This window comes from Chaetodon auriga, chromosome 20 (genome assembly GCF_051107435.1).
Source record: "Chaetodon auriga isolate fChaAug3 chromosome 20, fChaAug3.hap1, whole genome shotgun sequence".
Classification (NCBI taxonomy): domain Eukaryota; kingdom Metazoa; phylum Chordata; class Actinopteri; order Chaetodontiformes; family Chaetodontidae; genus Chaetodon; species Chaetodon auriga.
The window spans coordinates 1,773,091-1,796,373 of NC_135093.1; the positions used below are offsets into that span (position 1 = coordinate 1,773,091).

The window sequence follows — 23,283 nt, forward strand, 5'->3', positions numbered from 1 at the left end:
CTGCTCGCATCCAGTGAGCCATTGACAGCGATACTCTGCGGCTTTTGGATTGAGCTTGTCTTTGGCTGAGCAGAGGGGACGACCTGAGGTGAACTTCAGCCACTTAATCCCTCCAATAGATCTGATCTTAAAACAACGCATGCCTCATTTGAGAAACTGACAAAGTGTTAAAGAACATGAAAAAGTTACAGTTGACTTTAGGCCTTGTCAGAAATTCTTGGCTTATAAAAGGGGAAATAAACCTTCCTTTCGAAGAGTTTATTGACACGGATCTTACAGTGGAACCAGCAGGGCCTCTCATAGTTGAATTCAGTTGGATGGTGTGATGTCAGTGCTGCTTTGTCAAAATACTTTTCCCTGGATTTATTTTAAGCTGCAGATATTCTGTGTTTCAACTGCCAGATGAAGGGAAAAGGAGTTTATTTTCACAACGTGTAAATCCAATTAGAAAATCACCAAATCTGGAAACAACACAAACTCACAGAATTAGTGTCCTCGAGGAGCACGAACGTGACATCTTGTCCTGGAAATGTTAACTTACAATAAAACTTAAGGTAGAAAAACTCATTCTTTGAGTCTGAGGAGTCAAAACAGCTAATGTTTGTTGTCTGATATCAAAGTCCAGCTGCTGGAAACATCTGGATGAGACGTCCTTGTCTTTACATTTGGCTATTTACCTCCCGGATTAAACAACTGAGGGACATTTAGGGGTTTCTTTTTAAGCCCTCAGCAGTCGACATAAACTCAACCAGATTTGGAAACACTTTGGTGGATATCTGAGCAGAACTGACTGTAACAGGTGGAGAGGAACAGGCGTTACATAATGAAGTGAAGGCAGTGTTTAGACATATACATCCCGACCACACAGACACCCAAACACTGAAAAAGTACTGTTGACTGTCTCCATTCAGTTTAGGCACCTTTAAGCACAGAAGTGCAAGGATTCAGACAGTGTGTTTTATGTCTTCATCATTATTCAACAGAAAACAGCACGAGGAAGACAAGGACAGTGAATACAGAGCAGCTATAACAGAACAGGGTCATGTTAGCTGTGACAGTGACAGGGTGGAGCATGATCCTGACAGTTTTTATAATATTATGGTGGTGGAGGAGTCTTAGAGATGGAGAGAATGAAGAACTAATAAACTAATAAATAACCAGGAAAGATGAATGAATAGAAAAATAGTGAGGACGTAAAGAGATGACTAGATAAAAAAAATACAAGATATGCAGATACAGGCATGCATGTAAGTTACCGAGGGTGAGTTTGAGGTGTGTGACATCATGTGTGGAAATCAAGTGGTTTGTTGTTACTTAGAAAATCAGGATTGTTCCAGATGGGAGTTAAATTAGATGATGTAAATGTAGTGTTTGTGATCCTGTGGAATGTCAAGAGATGCCATTTGATGGACTGGCTGAGAAATGGCTTGTAGGAACAGTAACATGTCGTCTGCATAGAGACTGATGTTATGATGTGCGCTGGGAGTTTGGACTCGTTTTATGATGGCTGGATGATGATGGATAATCCATTAAATTTAAAACTCTGTGTCCTTAATGATGAAAATTGTTGTTTTTTCTTTATTTGGTACCAGATTTGTTATTGTGCTGGAAACTGTCTCGTTGAAGTATCGGGAATTGAGTTTTCTTACTCATAATTTCATGTGTTCTTTCTTGATTGTGGATTTCCTGTTTTTGTTCTGGTTCAGCTGCTTGTTCTTTCTTTCTTTTCTAAACGGAAAATGAAATTATTGTACCTCTTAAAACTGCTTTCTCTGTGTCCCACAGAAGAGTTGATGGTTTCTTTGGGGAATCGTTTATTTCCAGGAAGGATGCCCACTCTTTTTTGACGAGCACAGATGTTACTAATGACATTAATGATTCTCTTTAAGTGTCCCAGTAAGCCATGACGAGGTGACAGAGAGCCAGCATGCACAATATGAGACTGAAACTGAAGCAGCTAAAAGTGAGTACGCTAAGTAAAATAGGCTGCAATTTACTTTTACTTAGACTAAATATGTGACAGAGATGGAGTGGGAGTGAGAGGCTCACCACATTCTGTGTTTTATACTCAACAGGACGGGTTTTGAGATCACTGATTGGGACGTGGCCAAAAGTGCAACATGCCCACAGAGAGCAGTTAAACAATGACTCTGTGATTCATTGTTCCACTGAGGAAGATGCAGTCTAGTTGAACTCAAATGAATAATGTTGGAAAAACAGAAAGCATCGCCCTCCTAACCAGATGAAAGATTACCTTGCGAGGCAGCTGGATTGACAATATCACCAGAGCTCAGAATCCATGTTGGCAGGCTTCAAGTTATGTGTTCATAGCTAAACCATATGGTTCAGATGAATCGCCGTCCCATGAGGAACTAATGACAGCTATGAGAGCGTGATGATTTCATTTAGAAAATAATGGCATCATCTAAAGAGGATAGTGTCAATGCTGCTATAGCACCAGTTATATCAGAATTGGAGAGTATTTCCTCACTGAGAGAAGAGAAACAAGCAGTGCTGAAGGCTTTTCTCCAAGGAAGAGATGTTTTTGCTCCTCCTCCAACTGGGTTTGGAAGAGTCCTGCTTCAACATATGGTTATTTGATCTGATTGGTTTAAGTTAGCCTATGACAGACGATGATAGACAGACAGTTCATTTAGTCCTGCTAGGTATTTCTGAAAAAAACTGAGAGAACATAGAATCTGAGCAAAAAACAGCAAAATACATTAGCACAGGAGGTGGTTTTGACACCAGTGTGGAGAGAAATAGCTTCAGAAATGCTGGATTTCATACGAATAAACTCTACAGGACTGTGTTTTATCCAACAGAGACGCGCCGAGCACTGTGCATCAGCTCAGATAAATGTCTTAATCACACTCTGCCTCGATGATGTTCATCTTACGTAATTCCTCGAGGTCTGGGACGGGACTGCTGTAGTTACAGTGCTGTGGGACAGTCTGCAGCCGTCATCCAGGAACCATGACCTAATGACCACCAACCGCCTCAGAAGAGTTTATTTGGAGAGCCTCCACCCAATGAGGTGCAGCATGAAGAATGGAGGTTTCCGCCACACATAAATCAGGACAAACCTGCCTGACATGAGGAAACAATGGACATTTACAGTATTTGGAAACAGTGACACCTGGTGGACATGAACAGACCTGCTCCTCAATGAAGAACTCAAACCCACAAGATGGTAGCAGACACTCATTTTTACAGCCAGGAGTGCAACACCAACAACCACGACCAACAGAACCCCCAAAAGAAACCCTGCTTCAGTGATAAGATTCCTGAATGACCAGTTTGTTGAACTGGTTTCATCATCAGATCTTGTTCTTGCTCAGAGAAATACTGCTCGACAGCTTGATGCAATGATCAAAATACAATTTGCAACCCTTATAAATCAACAAACGCAAAGAAACTACACCAGGATTGAGGAGTTGATCACTTTGCATCAAAAAGCAGTTTGTCAGCTCCTGATTGGTCCAAACACAAACAGCAAAACTCACCTGCAGAGTCTCTGCCGCCTAGTTTTCAGTCCACCTGTTAGCAAATAAGACACCTGAATGCAGCTAGAATTCTTTTAAAATTTCTATTCATAAACAGAGCACATGGTCTTAGAATCGAGTACACACTGAAAAGGGTCAAAACAGCTTTTCATTTCATTTTTCATCAACTCTTTAGAAAGAACAACGCAGGCACTTTACCCAGCTTATGTTAAACAGGGGACAACAACGGAGGGGGTGTGTGTGCAGGCAGTCATGCACACGTGTTTAGAAAAGTCAGTAAACAACATATATGTGTAGATTTTTTTCCTCAAAAGCATCTCATCACTGTGAATAATAATATCATGAAAACTAAAAGCACATCAGAACAGAAAAAACACCCACAGCCGGCCTCCAGCACAGAGCAGTGCTCGCAGCCCGGGAGCAAAGAAAACCTGGAAAATGGATGGTTTGGATTTCCAACCCTGCTGGCAGCTCCCACGTCCAAAAACAACATTTACAGATCAACAACATGGTTTCATGTCTCCCCACATCTTTAAACCAAAAGCATTAAAACAAATACATCAACATGTGGTGGCGTTACAGAGGAACAGTAACATGAATGTACAGTGCAGGAGGTGACGTGAGGTGAGCTGGTGAGCAGGATGAAGATCAGTTCTTCAACACTTCAGTCCACAGCAGTGCGTCCTTTCATTCACGCTGCTTTAAAGGTGGACGAGTCACTCTGCAGAAACACTGTCGCTCTTATGTCTCCTCACGCTCTGCTCGCTTCCAGCCAATCAGAGGCCGGTGGCGTTCGCGCTCCTGCACAGGACGCGGGGGAGGTGGGGCGAGTGAGAGGGAAAGTCAATCCATCAAAATCACAATGTGAAGAAGCAGAGATGACAGCAGTCTTTCTCCAGAATGACTTGGTCCACCTTTAACTCGTCTTTTCTTGTACTTTTACCAGAAATATAAAATATAAATGTTTAAATATTTTACTGTTAACTCAGCTCAGATTCTCCGCTGGCGCACGGTGTCAATTCATCAAAGTCACACGTTCCATGACACCGCTTTGGTAAGTTTCATGTTTTTGCTTCGGTTGAAAGATTTACAATCTTCGATGGATTTAGAAAAGATTTGAATTCCCGTTGATAATTCAAAAACGTTAATATTTTATACACACAGTGCTTTCACCAGCACGTAAAACCCATGAACTTTGATAGCCACTGTAACCACAGATGAGGCTGTAAGCTGGAAAGTAGCTTAAAGCTTTCCTCTCTTCGTTCGAGATAAACATCTTTATACCTGACAAATGTGCTAAAACAACGAATGGCTCCAGAGCGCTGCTGGTTGATGATGTTCTCTGTTTAGCTGACAAACTAAATGCATCGTGTTGCACAGCTAGACCTGAAAGTGACACAAAGCAGGTGATGCTGGAAGCTTGAGTGACATATTAAGTACTTGTGGGGCTTGTTCACAAGCTAACTGGTAACATGCTGGTGATACCAAACTAGCTCGCCACCTGGCTTGCAACCAGGAAGCTACAGTTAGCAAGCTAGCTAGCACAATCACTGACAGCGCAGCACGGTCGACGTTTGTACCGTCCACTCGAACCACGCCGCTTCACTTTTGTGGAGCCGTTTATACTCCAGCAGAGATGGGTTACAAGACAGCAAATATGATTTTTCCACTTTTCTCTCAAAGGTCACGTCTGTCAACGGCGTGTCAAAGTTGACAGACTATGTAGAAGCTCTACCTGGACTTCCTTCACCTCCAGACGAGAAACGACTGATTACAAGGAAATGAACCTTTTTTGGTATTTCATGTAACTAAATGCTTGTGTGGCCAGGCCTTAACTGTAGGTTTGGAAAATGACCTGTGATGTCATGAACACGGCTCCTAATTTTTGGAAATCTGACATTTTAGAGATTCAAAGTCTTCGTCCGACAGCAGCAGGACATTTCTTGGTAAGGAAGATGAAGACGGTGTGCAGACATGCCAGGAAATACAGCTGCGGTGAATCTGGACTTCGGAGCTCTGAAGTGCTAAAACACGCCGACAGGATGACCTTTTCAGAGTAAAAGCTCTACAGTGGTAATTCAGGATTAAAGAGTTCATAATATTAAGCGGGATTGTCTTCAAATCCGAGAGGCTGGATTAGTCAGTCTCTCAGAGTGTCAAACAGACGACTGACACGTCCACTTTTTGACAGCCTGCAACTTCTGAAAACCAAACGACTGCAAACTTTGGTTTGTCTGTTTCTGACATGAATCATGAAAGCTGCCCGTCACGGTGCGATGAGCAGGGTTCATGGTTCCTGTGCTACTGAAACACGTCAAACATGTCACTGTACAATATCGAAGATTCACTTCCTTTGCATGACAACAAGGTTTGTGTTTGCCAGCAGCAACACTTTGTAAATAATAACCAGGAAGACAAAAGTAAAGGAAACACAGCAGAGGGAGAAGGTCTGACTCCACATGTGCACAAGAAATGGTCCCAGGAAGTTTTGTAGAAGGATCATTTGACCTGTCAGGTAGTTTTCTAAGCACACAGAGTGGTCACAGCACATGGAGCTCGTGTGGAAGTGTGTGTGTGTGTGTGTGTGTGTGTGTGTGTGTGTGTGTTTGTTCTTTAAAGATTGTCAATCATCATCATCGGGTTCATCATTATCAAATCAGGGTCATCTGCAGGTCAGAATTTTCAGTGGTGTGACTGTTCAGCTCCTCCCCGCCACCGCTGCCAACAAATCCCAGCCGGGCGATTTCGCTGCGCCGCTTCCACGGGGACTCGTTCTCCTCCGTCACTTTGAAGGCTGCACCGTCTCCTGCAGCGAGAGGCGGGAGCGCGCCGAAGGGAGCGGCATCATCACGGACTGGACGCCGCTCAGCCTCCACGGAAGCAAGCCCAGGAAGTTGTCCTGGTGGTGTGTGTCCAGCGTGAGGCTGAGGGCCCGCTGAGGAGGTGCCGGAGGAGGATCGTGGGTGGTGTAGTTCCTCGTCAAGGGAGTAGTAGAAGGTGGAGGAGGATGTTGGGGAGGGAGAGGAGTGGTCACTGCGCTCCTGGAGGGAGAAACAAGGAGAGGAAGTGAGAGGTAGAAGAGAAAGATGGCTGTGATGGATGGATGGACAGATGGATGGATGAATGCGTGCATGGATGGAGCACGGGTGACTCAGTGGATGGATGATGGATGGATGAGGAGTGCAGTGTGAGGAGAGGAGAGGAGAAAATAAAAAGTCTGTCAGATGTTTTCTCGGTTCAGACCAAAATATGAACTTAGCTTCAACTTGTCCACCAGGAAACTCATTTAGCTCAGAGTTGGATGTTATGTTCTTATGGAAGGGAGGATTTCAGATTTCAGATCTGTCTCAAATAAGGTCAGCCGACCCTCAACAGCATCTTTAAAAGAACAATTTGCTTTTGATGACGTTCAGATTATGTTTGATGTTAAGGTTCTGTTTGCTGGTGATCAAGGAAACATCTACACTTAGAAATCCTGACAAATGATTTGATTGACATTCAAAAAAGAGCATGCACATCAGGTTTAATGGGTTAAAATGAAGCTCAGCAATAGCAGCCAGGAACAACATGACACAAGTGTCTGCAGTATGTCCACCAGGAGCTGCTCAGTTCGACGTCAACACAGAGCAGACCTCTGATAACTTAGCAGGTCGGGAAACTTTTCAGAAGAAACTATTTGCAGTGCTAGCATCTGTGTAGCACTGCTAGCTAAAACCAGGATCCTGGTGGTCACAGAGGCTAACACAGGCTAGCACAGTTGGTGCTAATGTAGCATCACAGTTTTAAAAGCACGGTTCAGTGTGATCACAGGAAGCACATCCTCACTTCAGCCACAATGAAAACACTGTAAGTCCGCTAACAACCGTAAGCTAGTTCTTAAAGGTCTTAAACTAGCTACTGCGAGGCCTGTTACTACTGAAGCTCTGTGACTGGATGATTCTTCTTTGCTCTGATGTTTCAAACATTCATTTCCTTGAAATCTCAAAGTCTTGAAATGAAACAACCCGACTCATTATTCCAGCTGTGTTGACATTTTACCTGCCGGCTCTATTGCTGAGATATGAGGTCACAGAGTATCCATCCGGAGAAAATGCTGTGAATTGTGACCGTAACACGAGGGTTCATGCAGTTACAAGCAACACGTACGAACGAGTGATGCTGCAGCTGCCAAGGAGCGGGGCAGGGTCGAACAGCAGTTGCTAAGGAAGCGGAGAGGCAGTGGGGCTTGGTGATTGGACGATGAGCAGCAGTGGGAGGGGCAGGAAGTAGGCAGCAGGGCTCATTTGGGGAAGGTTAGTACGTCACTGTCACACCTCACTCTCTGAAAAGCAGACACGGACACGCACGCGTGCGCACACGCACACACACACAAATCCGCAGAAAGACAAAGACAACATGACAGAGGGTTAGCGGGAAGAAAGAAAAAGCTCATGATGAATTTGGTTTTGCGAAGTCCTGCTGGGAGTCAGGAACGCTGTAAATGTGGTTAAGATGTGAATACTGACACACAACATGAAGAAAACAGCTGAGACACGGAAGAAGGGAGCGAAGACGGACGTAAAAGTTCAGAGATAACCACCGTGTTACGAGAATGAAAGGAAAGTGTCGCGTGACCTGATGGATGGCCTCTGATTCTGCAGCCCACGTCAACTTAACGTGTGTAAAAATATGAAAAATGAGGGGAAAATGACGAGAAGCTGGGATGTCAATGGACCAGAGCGCTAATCTAAGAGGACGGTGATGCTTCGGAGGGACGAGCCGTGATGGAGGATGAGGATGCTGCCAGCGGACATCATTCAGGAATGAAATGATCAGTGCTGAGCCAACACATCTACAAGCCTGGGTCAAGTCTCAGGTCAGAGGTCGATACCTGGTCTCCTTCATGCAGCACTCACATACTTTTAGATGTGTGTTTTATAGTTCCTGAAACAATTTAGGACTCACTTTCCACCTGCATTAAACCATGTCCACATCCAACACGCTAACCATAACCCTTGTTTTGCAGCTATTAAGACCTGGTCCTGGACCTGGTCTGGATGGCAGTTCAAGTCCTGTGCATGTGAATTCTACCACAGGGTGCAAAGACTGCGTGTTAATGTAAGAGGAAAGGAAACTACAGAGTCCTAAACGTTCAGATTTTGAAGAGCAAACTCTCAAACAAACAATTCAGCCAAATCTACAAACTACCTGCTGCTGCTACAGACTCCAGCTATGATTCTAAAGGGCAGTTCAGGACTGTTCACAGCACACAGCTCGCAGCGGCTTTAGGATGGATGAACACTGCGGGGTTCACTCTGGCGTCTGTGCTGCGAGACGACAATGCAAAGGCCCGAGTCGGACACAGAACCAGAGAACTCCCGCAGTGTGCGTGATGAAGGCTCGGTGAGTGGAGGCTGGTGGCTGGGGTGAATGCGGGGTTTGGGGAGAGGGCGTGGGGTCACATACGTGCTGCATTCACCACCGCAGAATGGTGTATACCTCTGTATACAAGGGCTGGACAGCCTTCTGGCCTGACGTATCTGAAAACAACAATTTACAGCACAGCTCAGTTACAGTGACGTGAAGAGCTCCTTTCCAAAGCACCACACAGGCATCCGCAGAGGCCGGACCGCCCTGGACAGAGCCACACCGTCCAATCACATCGACCCGTCGCCAATGAACATTCCTCTGCAACCATTTTGCATGAACTTGTCATGCTGATTATTGTCTTTTCACGACAGCAGAACATTCATATTGTACAGGTTTGGAAAGTGCTGCCTAGAAACGTTGTTTAATACAACGACCACAGAGAAAGTCACAAGAGCCAATTTCATTGGCAGTAAATCTGTGCCAGGAAGAGAAGCAGTGAGTCTCCAGCTTACTGCTGTTAAAGGACAAACCACTGAGAAGCCTTCATTAACTTTTTGGCCGGCGTTACACTTCCATTAAAATCATTAGAGTAATGCAAACTGTTTTACTTGACAGAAGTTTTTATGGGCTACTTTTTTCCTCTGGAGGTTCATCGTGTGGTTTTGGAAGGAAACTCTTCAAACAGAGAGAAGAGACTGAGGAGAGAAGAGAAAGATCATCATCAGGTTGTCAAAGCCCTAAAAGGAGGAAAAAAATGATGAAATGTGAGGTTCCACTGCTTTATATTGACGTATCATCTACTGACCATAACGCTAATGACTGTTTAAATCACTATATTTGTGAATAAATGACAATAATCTGATTCAAATGTTTCTTGTCTTAAACCTCTGGAAGCTGTTTGTCTACTGCAGTAACTCTTTCTGCCACAAGATGGAGCTGCTTCACCTGAACAGACACGAACGACGCGGCAGATCCTTCTTCACGGGACAGAGTGACGGAACCAAAATCAGAATCCCGTCATTGAATTCACACAAATTTCTAACTTTCTGTGTTTAGTTCAAGGTTCAAGTCTTGGTTCATTAATCTCTTAATTCAGGATTGATGAAAGTTTTTCAATTTCAGTTCAATTTGTTTTATACTGACAGTCTTTGGGAAGCTGTGTGTGTGTTTCTGGACTGATTTGCTCTGAAACATCATGAGTACAAAACGAGTCTGACGGGAGACCTACAGTGTTAGCCGAGCGTCCGGGGCCACGCTGAGCCACGATCGCCCCTGAGATGGCCTTAATCCAGCTGTGCATGTCCTCTGGACTGTCAGCCTGACAGAGACAGAGACAGAGACAGACAATGTCCATGCATCACTTTTTCTTACATTGCTTTTCAATGGTGCACCTGAACTGAAGAAGGTCATTTGTAAATATATAAAGTAGTATTACTGCTGCAGTGCTCATAATACACTGAATACACATATAAAGTGTTTGTAAGGAAGGAGTAAAAAACATGTTTAGAGATGAAAAGAAAAGATAAAACCTTCAAAGAAAAAATAAAGTGAAAGTAATGAGTGCAGCTATGCTAACAGCTCTGTGAGCATAGTGTGAGCTCACATTAGCATGCTAACACGCTCACAGGTAACGTTCACCATGTTCTCCATCTTAGTGTAGCGCATTAGCATGCTCAGATGAGGTGGAGCTGTGTGATGTGGCTGATCTGTCCACACCAGCGTGTCTCCAGCTGGACGTTGGATGTGCGTCAGCTTTGAGTAAAGTGAACCTCAAAACTCCAACAGGAAAAATCCAGGTGAGCAACACCTTTGCCCAGACTGAAGCGTCGGCCCTGGCCATGTGTTACCTGGATGTAGAAGGTTCTGGAGCTGGTGACCATTTCGAACAGGTTGTCCCTCATCATCAGCTCACTGCAGAGGACAGAACAGAGACGATCACCTGCGATGTGACGGCCTGAATCCAAACACCTGGACGGCAGCACGCATTCACCTGCTAACACGAGCGCTCACTGACCTCTGTTTGCACTCCTGGACCTTGTGGATCTCCTTCAGCTGGATGACTTTCAGCGCCTCCCTCTCCTGCGAGGAGGAAGAGAGGAAACAACAGGCCTTCATCACTTCACACATGCAGAACCACAGGTACTTCAAATCTGGTAGATTTTTTCTTGACAGGAAGAGGAAGTCTCCTCTAAACCACCTTGTCTGCATGACTCTGCAGAGGTGAACCGAGGCCGCCTCCGCTCACACCCAGCTTCAAGGCCAGGTCTAGAACAGCAGACTCATGGTAGAAACATGCTGAGTAAGCGCATACTGGATTACAGCTGCTAAACTTCACCAAAGCCCTCGTAGGCACATCGATTCCCCACAATTACCAACACAGATTAAAGAGATACCGTGCAGAACCAGGACAGAAAAATACCCAGCAGTTGACAAATTTCTGTTTTCTCACAGCACATGTCGTCATATGGTCCAACCCCAGACGGCAGCGGTGAAAGAGGCCTCGACAGAGCGCTTGTTATTAACGTCCTCAGCCTACCAGCCCACAGCTCTGGTAACTGGCTCAGCACTGGCATTCCTCTGCTGGCTACTGACTCATCATAGTTGACAATTACAGGCTATTTAAGGGACTTTTATATGTGTGGTACTCTGCATTTGACGCTCCCGTCTCATTTCAGACGTGGCGTTGTCTCCTGCAGCTCTGACGAGGGTTTTGGATGATACTGGGCTGAGCGACATCGAGGCGTTTTCTCATAGAAAATATGTGCTTTTTTAATAAACAGTCAAAGGTCTAAGCCTGTGGACACGAAAGGAGGAAAGGGAAACATTTCAGGACAGAACATCCAATCACAGAGCTCTAAATTCTGTGGGCAGCAGCTGAAGATTACAGGTTGTGGAAACCTGATGAAACATTCAGCAGTTTAAATCAGTTCACTTGTGGATTCTGGGTCAGTTTTGGAGGAATTGGGCAGATATGCTGTCATGTTTTCACCAAACCTGACAGACGAAATGCTAAATTACCCAACAGACTTCTGTGTTTCTGTGCTGAGGGAAGAAAAGTTAAGAATGGGAGAAACCTGACCTCAGACTTCACAGCTCTCTGTCTCTGACTGTCCCCCGTCTCAGACAAAGACCTGTGATGGTTCTGACTGAGACTGCACTCATTACGTCACTTTGCACAAATGTTTCATACGCAAGATGGAAAATATAAAGGCATGAACACACACACACACACACACACACACACACACACACACACACACACACACACACAGGGTGTGCCCATTTATGTGGTGAGGACTTGCTAATCTGTGCACACGTGGATCATATGAGGAGGTATTCAGGACACATGCCTCTGCGTGTAGAAGCAACAACTAAGTGAAGGCAAAACAAACCTCACTGAGTGTGCGCGCACACACACACACACACACACACACACACACACACACACACACACACACACACACACACGCATGCACACTCACACACAGACTTGGTGTTCAGTTTTCCATTTCATTTACTTCATTGCTGTGTGAAGTTGACATTTGTACAGTGTTAATGTTGTACGAAATTCTGGTGTGTGTGTGTGGTGTGTGTGTGTGTGTGTGTGGTGTGTGTGTGTGTGTGATTAAGTGTAACATAAGTCAGAGTGCTTACATGTACTTCAGTCACCTGATTACAGCAGCTCTCTGCTGTAACATGATTTTTTTTTAAACCATCAGTTCACTCAAACAAAAGAAAAACATTTTCTCACCATTTCTGATTTGTAGTAGCTGACAGCGTTTTCATCCAGCATGAAGTACCTCCGCTTCCAGTTCTTCATCTGAGGAAGAGGAGCAGAGCTACTGACATCAGTGTATTTGACAAAAACACATGAGCTGTTCACAGAGCTGATGGTCAGAAGACACATCTCACTGGACTCTGTGAAGTCCTGGCTGAGTGTCCCAGAGGCTGCAAAGTCAATGTCATCCCACAGGTTTAAAGTGTGTGAGTGTGTGTGTGTGTGTGTGTGTGTGTGTGCGCGCACTAACCACAGCTCCCTGTTTGACACAGTATCCAGCCTTGATGATGGCCTGGTCCTGCGCTCCTCTGGACAGGAAGTAGGGCAGTTGATTCTGACCCCGCTTCAAACCTCCACGCTCCGCCCCGTTCTGCCCCTCCCCCTGCTCCTAAAACACACATACACACACACACACACATACACACACACACACACACACACACACACACACATTTAACGTATATGGAAGACAGCCTCATGATTTTCAGAAAACCAAAAGTTTGATCTAGCAAACGTGTCAAAACAATGAGCTGAAATACGTTAAAACGCTCCACAGAGCTGCAGGTTTGTCACTATGAGAGACCCCTTTATACACGAGTAGTCATGTGATCCATGAAAATACTGATTACAGCATCACATCATTTTACTTCAAGATGTGGACTCTGTTTTCACAACAGAACGCAGCCTAAATGACTCTGTTGCTCTGCACACTTTCCCCTCAGTTTACTCAGGTGTATCTTCAGATTACTTCATTTGTCAAAAGGATCAAAATCAGTGAAGCACACACAGACGCTGACTTTTCATTCCATGCATTCTTCTTCTTTGTCAATACCCGGTGGGTGTGTTATGCTAGTAGCAGCTAACGTAGCCTCGAGGTCACTTCCTTCCGACTCCCGGTGACGACACGTATCACACAGCTCCCTCTGGAGACTCTTTATGCTGCTTTTTAGGAAACAGACTTTCGATGTGTAAAACATTTCCTCTGACTCTCAACACGCTCTGCAGCATTTTCAGTTTTCTAGATGTTTGTTTTAAAGTCTTCTAGTCAGTCCAAACCAGCCATCACTCGCCTGCGCTGACGCGTGCTGGATCGAGTGTTTGTGGCTGCATACCTTTGAGGACAGGACCCGACCTGCCAAACTGCTGCTAACCCGCGTGCACGACGCTGTGTGTGTGTTACCTGTGTAGCAGTGATGATAGGGACTCCTCCTATGATCTCAGTCTTGTAAGAGACCTGTTTCATGGCTCCGAGTACTTCCTGGGGAGTCTCTGCGTGGGCGGCGTGGCCCTCGCCCGGCTTTGGCACCTGAAAACACAACAAGAGCTTAACAGCAGTCCCGTCTGTCGAGCTCCCTGTTGACACACACAGGTTTTTAAGAGCTTGAGGTTTAAACTAGCTCATCTTTTTCATCTCTTTGAGGATCTTTAATCTTGTTTTCCATCTCCAAACTGCAACCGATCAGCATTATTTCTGCTTTTGTGCTTTTAATGGTTTTTTGGACAAACACAAAACGCTTGTTAGTTAGACCAGTTTGTTGCTGGTTTTGGTCTTTTTGTGGAATCTGTTGACAGGCGCACTGGGTGGCATGCCTTCATTACACCATCCTGCTGCCCCAAATACTCACTCAAGCCCCAAATGTGTATTAATCCACAGCTGAAAATAGTCCCTGACAGATGCGTTTGCTAAAAACAACAGGGGCCACACGTTTTCAGAAATTACCGCACCCTTTTGAAAAGAGGAAAAGGAAATGAACTACCCAAATGACACCTGTGTTTCTCTATTGATGACCACCAGAGTTCAAGTTCATGTTATTTATATGATGAAATCATGAATAACTTGAAGGAGCAGTGGCTCCTGCCCCTCCCACACCGACCACAGACCACCGCAGCTGCAGGTGGATCCAAAGACCTGGACTTCCTGTTCTCTCTCCACTCACACTCTGTTGAGCCTGAACTGAATTTTATCTCTGGGTATTTTCCATCGGCTGTAGCCTGAGGCAGAAGACAGAGCGGCCTACAATAAACAGGGTCACCTATTGATCCGTCAGCGTGTGTGTGTGTGTGTGTGTGTGTGTGTGTGTGTGTGTATGTGTGTGTGTGTGTGTCTGACTCACAGTAATTTTAGTGGCGTTGTTGAGGACGCTGATCCATTCCACCAAATCCTGCTGGTCGTTGGCCTGCAGGTAAAACTTCCTCATTCCTGCATTTATAACTGTGTGTGGGGGGGGGTGGAATAGGAAGAGGGATGGAAATGTGTTGGTTGTTAACCTTCTGCTTCCTTTGAAACAGGAGACGAGAAAACACAAGAGGAAGAAGAAAACTGCTCTGAGCTTCATGCAAATCATGATCTAAAAATATCACTTTGTTTCTGGTTTCTCAGCGGCGGAGGATGTGAGCATGTGTGTGTGTGTGTGTGTGTGTTCGTATGTTAACATCCCATCCAGATGCAAACACACACACACACACAGAGGTCAGGTCAGGGATATTGTACAGTTTCCTCCTATTGAGCGACGAAAAGCTACCGTTGGCCACCAGAGGAACAACAACAAGCAGCAAGGGACAAAAGAGAGGAAATAAACCGGGAGAGGAAAAGAGGGAGGAAGAGAGGGAAAAAAGGACAAGGAAGGGCAAAAGGGGAGAAAGAAGGAAGGAAGGAAACAAGGAAGGAGTGGGAATGACGGAGAAAGAGGAGGGAGTAAAAGAAGGCTGGAAAGAAAAGTGGTCCATTCTGTGGCCAAAAGTATGTGGACACCTGAAGACTGCACCGTGTGTTTTATCTGCTCTACCAGCCCAACTCGTCTGCTTTCATCTTTCCACTCAAGAGCGTCCGTGACCTCCAGCACTGACGCTGGCCATCAGGTCACAGTCGTCGTTCCAGTTCATCCCGGAGCTGTTGGATGTGGTTGCGGTCTGGACTCTGTGCAGGCCAGTCTGGCTCTTCCACTCCAAAGTGGGAAAACCATTTTTATGGACCTGGCTTCGTGCACCAGGACACTGTCATGTTGTAACAGGAAAGGGACAAACACAGACTGCTGCCACAAAGCTGGAAGGTCACTATTGTCTCAGATATCACCGTATTTCTTAGCCTAAACATTTGCCTTCACTGGAATTAAGAGACCTATCCAAAAGCAGACAAGAGTATGTGGCCAGAGTCGAAGTTTATATAGACTATAGTTATAGTGAAGAGGGAGGCAGCAGAGCGAGGAAGGAGACAGAGAGAGAGAACGGGGGAAACTTACCAAAGCAGAACTCTGCCTTCGGTCTGAGTTTGGTGGCATCGCTGACCTGAACGAGAGAGAGTAAAGCTTTAATGTGCAGAGGGGAACATTAATAAGGGTTGAAGCCCCAAAGGGACCGAGGCCTGCTGTGTTTAAGCCCGTTTATCTGAGCCACTATTTGAGCTGGAATGAGCTAGAAGCATGAAACTCGATGGAAATGATGTGCATGTGCTTCCCAAGAAATATGAGCCCAATCAGCCAGAAGGTGGCGCTGTCATTAAGGCCCAAAAGCTGAGTTTTGGAAAGGCCGAGTCCCTCAAACCATCACTGACTTGAAACTGGACAAACAGGCCAGCTCACTGTGCTCTATGAAAGACGCCTCTTCAGCCTTAAAAGAGCGCCATGAGGGATTTTCTGTTTCCATTATACAGCAAGATCGGTGGAAAAACATGGCCGCCATCAACCAATACACTTTGTAAGGGGCGGAGCTTAGCAGGGAAATGGCCGTAACTTGGTCCATGATGTGCTACCTCCTAAACATTCCCACTGAGTTTCACTGAAAACCGATGAAGGGGAACAACTGGTGGAACTTTGAGTGAGTAAATACTGGAACGCTGCAGGCTTTGTGATGGTGAGACGAGTGTGTGACTGGTCTCAGTCCTCGTTTAGACGGGATTAAACGAGCTGAAGCCACTTTGCTCACCTGTGAAGCCTGAAACCTGCTCGTCGCTGCTCGCGGCTTTAATTTTTGATCCTTCTGCTCAGCACAAAAAGGCTTGAACCCACGAACTGTTGCATTTTGAATGGGACCTAGTTTAGCATTAGCATGCTAGCATGTTCAGGTGTTTCTAAGGCCAAAGTCTTAGAAACACTCAAACTGTGTGTGTTGGAGAGAGAGAGGACTAACCTTGGAGATGTAGGTGAGTTTGAGAGATCCCACCTTCTCTGCACCTTTAGGCAGATTCTGGACAAAGAAACACAAAAATATAAGCATTCGTTTCATTACTGTAGTTATACAGTCAGTGTTTATATACTGAGTGTACATCACACTCATGTAGTAAACGTTCAGCACAATGAGCAGCGCTGCACAGACAAAAGGCTTCATCCATACAACACACGGACTTCAGTAACCTCTGTCTATGATTGAAATTCACTCAGAATCATTAATTCAGACAACAGAGAAACATTACCAGCCTGCATCAGGCCGACCTGCCCGACCGGCTGGAAGCACTAATGTTTGAGGAATTCCCTGACTGTGTCAAATATACATACTACTACTACTACTACTACGAACCTTTTCAGTTTCTGTTCTGGTTCCTGTTTGTGTTTGATCAGGAAGATTCAATTTGTCAGAAGGTCCAACCGAAAGCATCCAAATCTGTCCTGTCCTGTAAACAGCTTCCTCTTCAGGTCTTTTCCTCAAACCGGTTGAGGCTCCAGCCTTTTTATAGCTCGTACTGTAAACACCTCACCTTCCTCTGTCACATGTTCTGCCTCACTGTGTCGTGTACACTCTTCTCACTGTCAGGCGTCTGACACTTTACATCACATTCACTTTCATCAGTTTGCAGTCGAGGACGGACAGACAGACACGTTCCTTCATCACCACGAACACACACACATTGTTACTGTGGATTATTTTGACTCACACACACAGTCCTGCTGCTGGAAACACTCACCTGAGCACCAAATGTGGATTAATCCACCACTGAAACAAATTACTGTTTGAGTAACATCTGCTGAAAACTACACGTGACCTGTTTGTTGATTTGTGTCTACAGCAGGAACCGACGGGCTTTGGGCTCCACAGACATTTGAGAGTCGGGAGCTAAAATTCAGCCTTTCTAATAATAATCAGTGGAGTCGATTGTTTGTCTTTTGCATTTTCTGATATCATAGCTCACAAATGGTTTTCAGCAGCCGGCTATCAGTTGTCAGATGTAAAGGGTGTCCCTGAAGGCACCACTGAGGACACTGCTGTCTCTTCTGCCAACTGCATTACCAATAACTGCTTCACTTTAATGGAAACGAGCGACGCTCTGCGATGGGATCACACCAGCTGCACTCACGGGTCGGACCGCACCCGTCTTCAAACTCTGCCTTCATTTTTATTTCAGTCACACATCTGTGAAGTTTCCTGAATGCATCGTGCACAACTGTGAAGCTATCACACTGACAACATCTGTCCACAGTCAGACAAACACCCGATAAAGTACTCAAAACTACTTCTGTGGCACCTTCTGCTACGGGAGGTGTGTCCAGGACTGAGGACACACACACACACACACACACACACACACACACACACACACACACACACTCACACACACACACACACAGACAGACTCACAAGGTAAAAACAACACCAGTTGAGCTAAATGTGATGGATCTTCTCCCTGAAGCAACTTTCAAGTCCCTGCAAGTTGATTTTTATAGTGAACAGAAATGTACTGTTAATAAAATCTGCCTGGAAGGAAAGAAAATCAGCCGCTTTCTGCAACTGATGCTCAGCAGTGAGCATCGTCAACATAAAGTGTCGTGTTGATTTCCTTATTAAAAGTACAAATAATAAATAAATCAGCACCAGAACTGGAGCTAAACCTTCGAATTACACACACAGTGTATTCATACACGCAGTAGTACACCCAGATAGTTCATATGTTTCAGTGCTGACTAATCAAAGAAGAATTTCCATGGTCAATCAATCATGTGTCTACAATCTGCACACACCTATCTGCACATTCATTCACACTCTCTCTCTCTGTCTCACACACACACACACACACACACAGCATCACCTGTGGGTTGTCCATGTACCACAGCAGGTTGCCCTGCTGAGTGTCCAGGATGAAGTATCGACGCAGGAACCTGCCACTGCTCTCATTCTCCTCGATGTCCAGGAAGCCGCAGATGCGATTCTGTCGGTCCACGTAAGGCATCGCAACCCCGAGCAGCTCAGCCCGCCCTGGGGCATCACAGGAACGCTGGCAGGAGGCGGCACAGGTTGACATGCAGTGTTATCTCAGGTGAAACAGGAGCCGTGCTTAGAATCTTAAAGCTGCAGAGAGGCTGCGTGTCGTGGACTCAATCAAAGGATGAAAATGAGCTGGACATGTTCAAGGAGCGTATTAGCTTTCTTTGTGGGAGTTAGATCCAAATCAATCTGATGTTTGAAGTACACAACCAGAGTCAGGACATAGATAGCCTAGCTTAGCATAAAGACGGAGGACAACAGTTGCCTGATTATTAGGTGGCACTGATAAATTTCTGGTAACGAGCGTCCAGGCGCAGTAAGTGTGTAGCTTACATATTTCCACTTCTGTCAGACCAGGCTAGCTGTTTCCCCCTGCTTCCAGTCTTTATGCTAAGCTATGCTAACATGTTCTTGCACTGCAGTCATCACCACTTCCTGCCTGTTTTGGTGAGTTTTCACTTTCACGCTGGTCTTTGATTGAGCTCTTGTCACTGACTGGACAGACGAGAAACTTCCAGTTTGTCCTTAAAGCCTCCTCGTGTGCCACCTGACTCTGGAGGGCAGAGGTATCAAACCCGCTTCGCTTTTCCTACAACTTCAAACTGTCATTCAGTGTCAGAATACTTTCTGCTCTGCATGAAACATGAGTGAGTAACTGTCCCTCTGCTGAGCTTCATGCCTTTCCAAAACCTCACTTCCCTCTCAGACAGGACATGTCGCCACAGGCAGGTGATCAGCCAAACCGCCGGCGAACACATCTAAAAACCTCGGAGGGGGATTTGAACGCAGCATCACTTTTTTTTCTTCAACTTTCAGTTTCAGGGTTTTTTTAAATTCCACATGGTTGCAGAAGAGGAATTTCAAAATGCATGAAAACACCTGAAAAGTCACGTGTTCGTGGTGTCTGCAGGGAGTGTGTGTGTGTGTGTGTGTGTGTGTGTGTGTGTGCGTGTGTGTGTGTGTGCGTGTTTGTTGTGACAGACATGGACAAGGACAGTGTTAGTTAAAGCATGCAGGGATTAACAGAGCAGGTGCTGAGAAAACACTGGATTTCCACATGACAACAGACAGACAAACTGTCAGTCAGGCGGTCGGAGGGTAGAGGCACCGAATGTTCGCTCGGGTTTCTAATCTGACTTATTCATCAGATATTACTAATTAATTTTAATTGTGTTCCACCAGCCATTCATCAGTCCATCTCTAGGTTTGTGTGTAAAGTTTTAAACCAGTCATCTACTAAATTGGGTTCGGTAACTTTCGTTAATAGCAGCTGGAAACAGAAATAGGAACTAGAGCTGGGAACTGTACCTGTGAGAAGACCTGCAGAGCAAAACAAACAGGCAGCGCTGCTCAGCGCGCTGGCCTGGATTCCACCCATGAAAAACAAAGACAGTAACACTCTGGATGTTTTAAAGCGCCATTGTTGTGACTTCGGCATCTGTTTCCCTCGTTGGCTCGGCTCTCACTGGCTGTTTACTCCCACACTGAGGGACACATGGCCGCTCTATCAAACATGGAGGCCCGCTGCTCCTGATATTATATTTATTCATTTAACTTTTCAGCCACATCTTCTGTAAGTTTTATCTCTTCTTCACACTGTCAGGTAGTTCTGGTGCAGAAAACTGAATCATTTTCATCAAATTTAATTGTTTTTTACTTACAAACTTCTAAAAGTGACATTTTAAAACATTTATGTCAAGTCCCCTGAACCTCACACTGCAGGTTAGGAGGAACAATCGTTCTGCTGCTATCGTGGAACACACCTCTGACTGACGGGGGGGGGGTTTCTCTGGTGGACGGTCACATTTACAGGTGGGTGTGGAGGACTGAAAACAGATGAATTTTGGTTCCCCCTTACAGAAATGCTTTCCCATGAAATGCTAAACTACACTGACCCTGTGCATGATTTCAGAGGAGAAACGCACGTTTGTTATAAGAAAACTCTGAAATTAAGCAGAATGACGGCACAGAAAATCCCACAATGACAGAAGAAACAAGCAGTCAGATCAGGATAAAGTCATAAAGTAGGACAGCAGGGCTGCACCTGACATTACTGTCATTATTGATCCATCTGACGGGTATTTTCTGGATTAAGGTCTTCAAATCACGTTTTTTCCAACCAATAATGTGAAACCTGGAGGTTTTTCTTTTAATATCATATATGAAAAAATAAAGAGCAGCTGAACAAGCACATATCTGTCTGAAATTAGCCATTATTAAAACAACTGTAGATTAATTATCTTTCAATTAACTAACTGATTGGTTTCACTTCTATGTAAGACACATTCTTATAGTCTATAATAATCAGTGTAAAACACATTAGATTTTAAATGTATTAAAGCATGAAAGTCTCAGACCCATAATAAAGATAATATTATAGGAATATTACGATGCTTCTCTCTTACAACACGAGCTAATGAAAAGCCTTCACACTACACTTTCCTCCATATTAATCGCTTTATATCTCATTCAATTGCATCCATTTCAGCGTGTAATTGCACTGCTGTAACTCCATTACTGACGTCGTTAGCTTTCATTTGCACATCTGTAATCCATGCAGCCGCACACATGTGTCCCAGAATAATGTTCACGGTGGTAAATGAGTCCATTTAAACACTCATCGGCGCACAATCCCTCCCTGTGGAGATCAAACTGTTGTCACAGGCCTAAAAACATCGACCGATTTCCTCTCCCGCCTCCATTCGCTGCCTGTCCGACACTTCATACTTCTGAATTCTTGTTTTTTGGAGGATATTTGGCTGCGTACAACACGGCGTGGCCGTGAGGCGGCACACGGGCTGTAAAAGCGGCGGATTGTGGGTTTACTTACACAGTTCGGCTCAGTCCGAGTCCAGTGTGGCAGCTGTCAGGCACCAGCGTCAAGTTACACGCAAACTACTCAATCCACTTCCGGTTTCAGCTGTAAAAATGAAAGCGTTTGCGGACAACGGCGTTACTTCCACGTGGACTTCAAAGTAAAATACCTTATCGCCCAATGGCTGTAAACACGTCAACAATAATATTTTAAACTGATACAGCACCACAGATTTAGATGAGAAGAAAAAAACTACTAAAACATCATGTTTGACTATAATAGCCTTGAAGCTACAGCTAGCAGCACCTTAGCACAAGAGTGAAAGCAGGGGGAGCAGCTAGCTAGCTGTCTACTAACAAGATGCGCTACCAGCACCTCAGAAGATCACTAATTTGCACATTTGTTTGTTTAATCTGTTCAAAAACTGAAGAGTTAAAATACAAATTGCTCCTTTACAAGTTTTTTTTTTTTTTTTTTTGACTATTTCTTAGCTCTCAGTAGTTGTTGTGTAGCTGTGTTGTGGTAGTGTGGTAGTAGTTGTGGACAGAAAACGGTGATATGACTGTTGTAAAGCATCAGTTTTACACTCTTGGTTTTCGTGATTAAACCAGTGAGATTTAAATGCCTTAATCATTGAGGTTTAGATGTGCTGATGGGCAGATTTTGGGCAAAGCCAGGCTGGCTTTAAAAGGCTGCTTCCAGTCTTTATGCTAAGGTAGGGCTAAGCTAACCGGCTTCCACAGGCTGCGAGCTAACGCTTCATATTTAATAGAGAAGCCAGAGAGTGGCATCAGGTTATAACCAGGTGTATTAGCCTACAGGTGATTTCGTGTTTCAATGGTTTGTGGTAAAATTATCCACTTGTAAATAACAAAAAATATTTTTGACCTATACCTACCCCCTTGGCATATTGTTTGTTAAACTATCTCTTGTCGTTGACACGTTTGTGCTTTTATTTTGAAGGCAGGATATATGTCCTCGCATCCCCCCGTCCCGTCCTCGAAAAGGATGATGGTAAATGCAGTGCTTCCTTCCACAGACACAGTTCAGCTAAAGTAGAGCAAGTGGGGATTCTTTTTCTTGCTCAAGGGCACTGTGGTGGGATGTCCACTCAGATCCATGTACCCAGGGGATGCATTCATTCGCTTCAGTGTATGGATCTATTTCCCAGGTTGCAGCTTAACCCACACATAGATAGTAACTGGTAGCTGGAGAGGAAGCAGGTTAAGAATATTGACATTTTAATCATTTATCAGCATTTTTTCTCCATGTTATATAGTAGCTGTGTGTTCAAGCTGTCTGTGCACACATGCTCACGCACATAAAATGTCCATGTTTGACTGCACTGCTGTATCAAATCCAGCCAAAACACACACCTTCCCCTCTGTCTGCCTGCAAGTCTTATAATGTAATGTTTGCCTCGCTGTGCATCTGTTGCTCACACTAAGAGTAGATAAGTAAAGATATCAAGAAGAGAATAAAGATGAAGAGGTCTGAGGTCACTTCCTAGAATATAATAGGACAACCAGAGGGAATGGAAAGAAGGGGTGAGAAGAGACAATGAAACCACAAAGACATCACAAGACATGAAAAGAGAGGAAGATGAGAAAAAGAAGGAAAACAGAAGACAAAGGGAGAAGATG

The 23,283-nt window shown here is 44.8% G+C and overlaps 1 protein-coding gene across 4 annotated transcripts; it reads right to left on the reverse strand.

The window, feature by feature from the left end:
- Positions 1 to 3,575: 3,575 nt before the first annotated feature.
- On the reverse strand, positions 3,576 to 21,715 carry LOC143339038 (pleckstrin homology domain-containing family A member 1-like). Of its 4 annotated transcripts, none has more exons than XR_013079292.1 (13): positions 21,656 to 21,715; positions 18,650 to 18,835; positions 16,759 to 16,815; positions 15,873 to 15,918; positions 14,748 to 14,845; positions 13,814 to 13,939; positions 12,884 to 13,021; positions 12,607 to 12,675; positions 10,870 to 10,934; positions 10,703 to 10,766; positions 10,084 to 10,173; positions 7,653 to 7,827; positions 3,576 to 6,547 (listed from the first exon to the last, which is right to left on the reverse strand). XR_013079292.1 is itself a non-coding variant. In XM_076760024.1 (13 exons), exons 2-13 carry the CDS (start codon positions 18,788 to 18,790, stop codon positions 6,289 to 6,291), a joined length of 1,194 nt encoding a protein of 397 aa, XP_076616139.1. In that variant the 5' UTR covers positions 18,791 to 18,835; positions 21,656 to 21,715; the 3' UTR covers positions 3,576 to 6,288. The 4 variants fall into 4 exon arrangements, 3 of the variants coding, with proteins under 3 accessions (XP_076616139.1, XP_076616138.1, XP_076616137.1); XM_076760024.1 differs by lacking the exon at positions 7,653 to 7,827 and adding an exon at positions 8,985 to 9,025; XM_076760023.1 differs by lacking the exon at positions 7,653 to 7,827 and adding an exon at positions 8,952 to 9,025.
- Between the last annotated feature and the right edge of the window lie 1,568 nt (positions 21,716 to 23,283).

Bases quoted from the DNA above. Each gene is read 5' to 3' on its own strand.
- LOC143339038 (XM_076760022.1), bottom strand. From the start codon at position 18,790: ATGCCTTACGTGGACCGACAGAATCGCATCTGCGGCTTCCTGGACATC. The intron at 14,846-15,872 runs GTAAGTTTCCCC...CCCCACACACAG, and splicing joins GAAGGCAGAGTTCTGCTTTG to TTATAAATGCAGGAATGAGG. The intron at 10,767-10,869 runs GTCAGTGAGCGC...TGTCCTCTGCAG, and splicing joins GTCCAGGAGTGCAAACAGAG to TGAGCTGATGATGAGGGACA.